Consider the following 8,504-nt stretch of genomic DNA (forward strand, 5'->3'; position numbering starts at 1 on the left):
CAGAAAGCCGACTCCAGTTCATCACTTTAGTTTTGCTGGGACATTGAATGTCATGTGCTTTTTTAAAAAAATAAAAAAGTGTTATCTAAATCCTTACTGAGCATATATCTCCTGTGATGTCCGTGTGTCCCCAGGTCAGCTCGCCCTTCTGCCAGGTGCCAAAGTGAGTGTGCATCAGCACAGGCATTCCCGTGTGCACAGGACAGCTGGGCTCTCTCAGCTCTGCATTGTGCTTTTTTTTTTTTTTTTTTTTTTTTTTTTTTTTTTTTTTTGACAGGGTCTCACTCTGTTCCCCAGGCTGCAGTGCAGTGCCATGCCATGATCTTGGCTCACTGCAGCCTCAATCTCCCAGGCTCAAATGGTCCCCCCACCTCAGCCCTCCAAGTAGCTGGGACTACAGGCGGGAGCCACTGGGCCCAGCTAATTTTTAGATATTTTGTAGAGACGAGGGTCTCACTATGTTGCCCAGGCTGGTCTCAAACTCCTGGGCAAGGAGATACATTCTCAAGCGATCCTCCTGCTTGGGCCTCCCAAAGTGTTGGGATTACAGGCGTGAGCCCCGGCACATGGCCAGGTGCTGTTTTTTTCACACCCACTCAGACTTCCTGGCTCTCAGGTGGGGAGCACCAACGGAGCTGGCAGGCGGGTCAGGGGCCTGCAGGCGGCTGCAGGAAGGGTGCGCCGCTAGGTGGCTGGGGGCTGCTGAGGGCTGCTCCTCGGATCCTGAGCCCCTTGGGTCCTGGGCGGCCTCTCGGTAGGGCCTGCCCCGGGGCTGCCTGCCCAACTTTTCGCTGGCGGAGGATGTCACCTCACTCTCATCCTCATCCGGAATCTTCGTGTGCCCTGACACCCTGGATGTAACCCTGGGGCTGCCTGCCCCCTCCCCTCTGGCGCGTGCAACCCGGGGCGCAGGCGCCCCCTCTTGCTCCCGCCCACCCTCCTTGTCCGTCGGGCGTCCCTCGGGGTGGCCAGGGGCTCCGCTCTGCTTCCGGATGGAGGGGCTCGTCGGGGGTCCGGGCCTCCTGCGCATCCGCCGCCGCAGGCTGCAGACCAGGTCCGCGAGGCCCAGCAGGAAAGACAGTGCGCTGACCGCCCAGAGGAACAGCATCAGCAGGGACTTCTCCGTGGGCCGCGACACGTAGCAGTCCACCACGCCAGTGCACGGAGGACGCGTGCAAGGGAACTTATTTGGGGCCAGGAACCCAAAGAGAAGGTAGTGCAAGGCCCCGAAGGCTGCCTCCAGCAGGGTCCGCAGGAGGAGGTGGATGATGTAGCCGGCGGAGAAGTCGGGCACCTCGAGGCCGCCGCGCTCCCTGCAGGACCCCGGGCAGCGTCTCTGCCCGGAGGCCGTGTCCCGGGGTTCGGGGCAGCGGCGGGGGCCTAGCGCGGCTAGCGTGGCTCCTTGGTGCAGGACATAGACGCTGAAGACAGCGGAGGGGAGGAGGACGCACACGCCCTGGATCAGCCAGAACCGCAGGTGAGACACGGGGGAGAAGACGTCATAGCAAACGTTGGCGCATCCCGGCTGCAGCGTGTTGCAGACAAATCTCTCCTGCTCGTCCTGGTAGACGGGGCGCCCCGCCAAGACGATCACCAGCATCCGCAGCAGCATCGTGAGGACGAACCAGAGCTTTCCTGGAAGAGAGGAAGCAGGCATAGCCTCATCACCCCGGAATACACTGCCTTGAACAACAGTTTTAAAGTTTCTATTGGGGCTGAGATTGGGGAACTGAGACGTCAGTAAGCACGTCTTTAGTTTTCTGTTTGTTTGTTTGTTGTACATAGGGTCGTGCTATGTTGCCCAGGCTGGTCTTGAACTCCTGACCTCAAGTGCTCCTGCTGCCTTGGCTTCCTAAGTAGCTGGGATTGCAGGCATGAGCCACCACACCTGTCAGCTTGTCTTTACTCACAGCAAGAGTATCAGGTAGTTCATTTGACAAGTATTTATTGAGCACTGAACATCCTTGTTTGTAAGATGCTTCAAGATGAGCAGATTTTTTAAAAGCATTATATAAAAAGTGTTTTAATCTGTCTGCTAATTCAGACTTTTGGTAATGTCTCCTGGACTGACAGATCCAGAAAGAAAGTTTGGCTGAGCAAATTAATGATGTAAATAAGATTTAAATTTTCTTCTTAGGAGAATAAGCCTTTTAAAAGAGGTTGGCATATTTCTGTAACTGTGTATAGCCAATTCGAGCTGCTGATTTCAGTAAATCTTCTTACTTATGACAACAGTCCAGGGATCTCTATTTAATCACAGGGCTTGTATTTAATGTTAGTCTATGGCCTTTGAAATTGAATTTCTTTATGAACATTCCATTGTTCAGATTTTTTTAATCATTCAGAATTCCTCTTCCCCTTTTCCAGCTATTAAGAATGAATGAGGCTTGTCTTTCTTCAATGTATGGTGACTGAGTGACACCAAGCTGGGAAACCAAAATAACTGTCAAGCCCTATTTTCATGGCACCGACCAACTGTTTCAAAACGTGTTTAAAACTCAGCCAAAATAACTTGTGAATATTGTGTTTTGAAATGAGAGAAACATCGCCTGACATCAGAAAAACAAAACAAAACAAAAATAAATAAATAAAGACAGTCAAACAAAGAATAATATCACTACATGATGAGTCATTGAGTTGAACTTTTAACATCAAGTTGATCTTGTCTAAATCTACAAAACAATGAGCCGGGAAAGTATCAACCACATCTCTGGCATATATTCATCCTTTGCTGACCCCCATACCTCTCTGAAAATGTGAGTCATCTACATTAAACAAAAATCTGTTATTTTCTTTGTTAAAAAAAATAACTAAACTAAACTTGGGATTTGGTTTAAAGTGCACAAGAGAAATGGTTACTCCTTAAAAATTAAGCTTCCAGGCCAGGCATGGTAACTCACGCCTGTAATCCCAGCACTTTGGGAAGCCGAGGCAGGTGGATCACAAGGTCAGGAGATCGAGACCATCCTGGCTAACACGGTGAAACCCTGTCTCTACCAGAAACACACAAAAAATTAGCCAGGCGTGGTGGGATGTGCTTGTAGTCCCAGCTACTCGGGAGGCTGAGGCAGGAGAATCACTTGAACCCGGGAGGCAGAGGTTGCAGTGAGCCGAGATCGCACCACTGCATTCCAGCCTCGGTGACAGAGTAACACTCTGTCTCCAAAAACAAAAAAAAAAAATTAAGCTTCCAGGATAAAACCTAAAGGCATCACTTTCTCATTAACATTTGCTGTTCTGTTCCTTTTCCTGGTAATGTAGCCACACCAGGGTTGCACACAAATACCCCTCCACCTGCTTCAGTCTTCGGAGTCAGCACCCCAGTGTCAGCACAGGAGGGCCTGTGAGAGAACAATGTCACACACAAGACCCTTACATGACAGAGGAACCGCGGAACCATTCAAAAAAAATAGAAGCCTCAGCTCTCTTTCCTCCCTTTGTTTTGGCAGTGGGTGAACTTTCAGCTTGGTGCCTGCACACTGAAAATGAGGAAATACCTGGACCCTTTAAGGAGGACTCAATTCCACCATGGCAATGGAAACAAAAACTGCGCGGGAGTTTGGAGACAGTCCCAATACTCACCCACCATGGTCACGTTGCAATTTAGTGTGATGATGAGAAACCCTAGCAAGTCCACGCCTTCCATGCTTCCAGAATGTCACAGGCTCCAGGCTGCAGGAGACACTGGAGGGCGTGTTCTCCAAGGAGGTGGAAAAATCCTTGCCTGGATAAATGTCCTTTAATTACAAAAGACTTAAAGGTGTGAGCTGGAGATAAGAAAGCAAAGCTTTGAGCCAGGAGTAGGAGATGGGTTTTTCTGTCTCCAAGTTGAGACGGCCCTAAGCCTCTGAGGCAAAACATTCCCGACAACTGCAGTGACCGGCAGAGCAAGCAGCAGTCATCTCTTATTGTGGGCTATTCTTACCCGCCTAGGATATTCCAGGCCTGTGGCAGCGCTCATATGTCCCCATCAGGACAGCCAGATGCTTCAGGATATAATAGCAGCAACTACTTTTAACCCAAGAAAGAAAAACTTCTGCTAACTAGTCAAGTAAATTTTTCTATTAAAAAGGCATTTGCTCCTTGAAAACATTTCCACAACCACTTCACTTGTGCAAGAAGCCCTTAAAGTGTTCATGTTTTGTCTTAAAGAAGTGTTCATGTTTTGTCTTCTCAATCAAGCGTGAATCGCCATGCCACCATCACACGAGCCCACAAGGATCTCACCCTTATTCTGAATTCCTGTATCATGGGTGCAGGCAGAAATCTGTATCTCAGTTGGGTGTCCCAACTTTAGACCGTGACTTGGTTATTCTCCTGCTGCTTCCTGTGCAGTGAGTGACAGCTCTTCCCTTAGAGACAAAAGCCTGGGTGCAAAGCTGGGGGCAGTCCCCAACTCACTGGGGAAGTCACTGGATCCTTCCAGACAGTCTCATCTTGCAATAAGGAGAATCATGCCATTCCACTCGGCATTTGTGGGAGGTTTCTGTGAAATGATGGCATAGAATAAGAGCAACTGGTGTGAAGTGGGTGTATGACAACCCGTATCCGTGGTATTTCAATCCCTCACTGGCCCCTACGACCTTCACAGATTACATCTTCCCTTTGTATCGCCCAGCCCCATCTAGCCTGGAGCTGTTCCCATTGAATCTACTTAATAAATGTCTGTTAAATTTGTCATGAACTATCATGGTCTGGACCTGCTGACATCAATCACAGTTGCATCAAAATCCTATCGCCGCAGCCACCTTCATATCTGGGAAGAACCCATCCTGCAGGGTTGGGGAGCTATGATCAGGGTGGAAATTGTAAACTTGAAAAGGAATGATTTCAATTTTCCATGAAAGCTATTCTTTATATCCCCATCTTTTCTTCATTTCTGATCTATTCTTGACTTTAGTAATATCCCTAGAAAGATTCCCAGAAGAGTGCAACAAAGCTACTTTCATCTTTACTCACATGACACGCTCCCATCCATGGAAAACGTTTTGACCCCCTTGAAAGGAACAGTGGTTTTGCTATATTTTAGTCAAATGCTCCGACATGAGCAATGAAATTGGAGAAATTGTAGTTAAGTAAAAATATTGAAATAGTCACAGGGTGTATAAAATAAAGGAGAATTTGTCTCCTAATAGACTGCTTATGGTATTGGCTTTTTAAAAAAAATGAAATATCAGGAAAGCAATTACTGAATTTGCTGTGTGCTAGAAATAGCCTGTCCCAAATGCAGAATAAATTAGCACTGCGTGACCATGAGCAAATCAGTGGAGCTCTTCATGCTTCAGTTTTCTCATCAGTGAAGCAGGAAAAAAGAATGTATTCTTCACCCACTCACAGTGACTGTGATATGCAAAATGGGACCAGAGATGTGAAAATGATTTTGAAATGTAAAGAATGACCCAGTGTCAGTGACAGGTGCATCTCAGGGTCAGCTCCTCTGGTCCCACCCTTCAGCACATCTTCTGAGCAGCCCACGCCCACCCACCTCCCTTCTCATCCTGGTCACCTTTGCTCTTCCTCCTTGAAGTCTACCCCATCCCCATTCGTTGTCTTTTTTCTCTTTCTCCTTTTTTCCTCTCTCCTGCTAGGTGACATTTTGCTTTACTTGGAAATCCTAACTCTGGCCAGGCCCAGTGGCTCACACCTGTAAATTCCAGCACTTTGGGAGGCCGAGGCGGGTGGATCACTTGAGGTCAGGAGTTCGAGACAAGCCTGGCCAACATGGTGAAACCCCATCTGTACTAAAAATACAAAAATTAGCCAGGCATGGTGGCGGGCACCTGTAGTCCCTGCTACTTGGAAGGCTGAGGTAGGAGAATCACTTGAACCCAGGAGGCAGAGGTTGCAGTGAGCCCAGATCGCACCACTGCACTCCAGCCTGGGTGACAGAGCGAGACTCTGTCTCAAAAAAGAAAAGAAATCCTAACTCCAATGGCTACGTGAAGCTAGCTAGAGGTAAGGGAAGCAGAGAAGGTGGAGGCGTCTGGGCATCAACTCCCGACTGTCTCTGTAAGAGCATCCCAGCGCCAATGGGGAGGTTTCTGAATGTGTATGTGGAATAGAGAGAAGATGTGGGGAGTACTGTGTTCAACCCACGGCCAAAGAAACCAGCTGGGAGTCAGGGGCTGAAGTGTACAAGATGCCAAAGTGGGAGAGTTCACTAAACGCAGGTGGTCAGCACGGGCCCTGTGGCTCACATCTGTAATCCCAGCACTTTGAGAGGCCGAGGATGGAGGATCACTTGAGGCCAGGAGTTCAACACCAGCCTGGGCAACATAGAGAGTCTCATCTCTACAAAAATGTCTTTAAATTAACCAAGTGTTGGCATGCTTGTAATCCCAGCCACTCAGGAGGCTGAGGTGGGAGGATCAGTTGAGCCCAGGAGGTCGAGGCTGCAGTGAGCCATGATCATGCCACTGCACTCCACCTTGGGCCTCAAAGCAAGCCCCTGTATCTAGAAAAAAGAAAAAAAAAAAGTGTTAGCAAAAAGGAAAGATAACAATAGTGCTACGTGGCACTCAGCCTTGGCCTCACCTCTCTCTAGTGTAGTGACTTTGGCAAATTGTTTAGCCCTCAGTTTTACCATCTATAAACTGGGGTAATAATACTAAGCGTACAGGGTTGAGAATTAGGGTTCATTTAAATAAGGTTCTAGCACGTTATCTGCCCAGTGAGAAGCTTTCAAAATATGATGAGTTCAGTCAGTTCTCATTATTCATAGTAGCTATGTTTTATAAAGTTACCACCAACACTGCAATAGTGAATACTAGGGGCTCCTTGGGGGAAATACACGGTTAGGTGACAACACTTTCACCAACCAGTTAACACATTACCTTATTTTATGTGTGTTTCTGTTCAAATACACCTTATTTAATATATATTAAATGCATACTAACCCACTCACATGAAATCATGGCCCACAGCACTATCACTCATATCTGAACGAAACCCATCTAACACATGTACTTTCTCTGCAAGCCCTGGCACAGCCCTCCTGCACTCAGAAGAACCAGCCAGCACCCATGCAGCACTATGCTTGGGACCATTTTATTTTATTCTTTAAAGAAAAAATTTAGAGACAGGGTCTCGCTCTGTCACCCAAGCTGGAGTACAGTGACATGATCATAGCTCACTGTAGCCTGGAACTCCTGGGCTCAAGCCATCCTCCGGCCTCAGCCTCCTGAGTAGCTGGGACTGCAGGGTGGTACCACCAGGCCTGGCTAATTTTTTAGTTTTTTGTAGAGATGGGGGTCTTGCTACATTGCCCAGTCTAGTCTCAAACTCCTGGCCTCAGGCAGTCCTCCTGTCTCAGCTTCCCAAAGTGCTGAGACTATAGGTGTTCACCACTAAGCCCATTGGGGACCACTTTAAATGGCAAAATCACCAACCAAAAGCACAAAAATGCAAAACATATGGCACTAATGAGACCTTGGGAGAAAGTACTCGTTGGCATTGTGAGAGCAGAAGCAAGAAGGCAGGGCAGCCCCTGCTTCCACCCCAGCTAAGAGCACATGTGTCAGACAACACACATTTCCCACCGCTCTGCGTGTGTCCACGAATGGCAGATAAAGTCTTATGAGTATTGGTTTTGGGATTATGAATAAATTTTAGCAAGTAGATGAACTTGCAAATAAGAAATCTGTGAATATGAGGACTGACTGCACTTAATAGAAGGATCAACTAGCGAGAAGAGCAGCTGAGTCCCAGGAAGAGCCAATTCAGAACCCCAGGGACTCGGAGTCACAAAAACTGGAGGAGGATCCAGGCTCCAGACCCCACCCTCTTACTCCTGCTTCAGTGAGAACACCTCCACTGCTATCTGTGTTGTCTTTTATGCTTCGGCCAAGACTCCCCTTGGATAAAGAATTCTACATCTAAAAAGAAACGCTGGAAAAGAGATGGCCTATGTGAGAATTATTATGAGAAGCAGCTTGATATCAAGGTTAAGGACACAGGCTCTGCAGTCTGACTACGTGGATTACCACTCTAGCTTCTTGACTGTATGATTGTGGGGGAGTCACTTAACACACTGTAGAATCACAATTCCATGCCCCCTAAAACGGTGGCGAGGAATACATGGGAAAATGCCTAAAGCCTAGAGAACGGTGCCCCACCAATAATATGAACCCAATCACTGGCTTTTCATTTTTATTACCTGCCAAGAATGATGTACCAGTGAAGATACAGGAGGCTTGGAGTGGCTTTTTCTTGACAGTGGGTGCTCCAGGGCTGGTGGGAAAAGGGCTCCCAAGGAAATAGAGTTCATTTTCTGGAGGGCTAGGAAATGATGGTCTCTGTTTTGTTTTGCTGTGTGTGTGTGTGTGTTTGTGTGTAAGGAATCATTTATCTGATTTGAGAAATGTATGTTTGGGTTGTTATCAAGATGTAAATGACTTTTCCAGGACTGTAGACAGAAAGCAAATATTTACCAGAGGCACCAACACAACAGTTTAATCATGCCTACAGTTGCATCTCATCTGCATATGCAAATCTACCCAAAAAAA

The 8,504-nt window shown here is 47.6% G+C and overlaps 1 protein-coding gene across 1 annotated transcript; it reads right to left on the minus strand.

Annotated features, from left to right (window-relative positions):
• Nucleotides 1-239: 239 nt before the first annotated feature.
• GJD4 (gap junction protein delta 4) lies at nt 240-5,874 on the minus strand. Its single transcript, XM_008002819.3, has 2 exons — nt 3,583-5,874; nt 240-1,635 (listed from the first exon to the last, which is right to left on the minus strand). Exons 1-2 carry the CDS (start codon nt 3,644-3,646, stop codon nt 587-589), a joined length of 1,113 nt encoding a protein of 370 aa, XP_008001010.2. The 5' UTR covers nt 3,647-5,874; the 3' UTR covers nt 240-586.
• Nucleotides 5,875-8,504: the final 2,630 nt, after the last annotated feature.

This window comes from Chlorocebus sabaeus, chromosome 9, assembly GCF_047675955.1.
Source record: "Chlorocebus sabaeus isolate Y175 chromosome 9, mChlSab1.0.hap1, whole genome shotgun sequence".
NCBI lineage: Eukaryota > Metazoa > Chordata > Mammalia > Primates > Cercopithecidae > Chlorocebus > Chlorocebus sabaeus.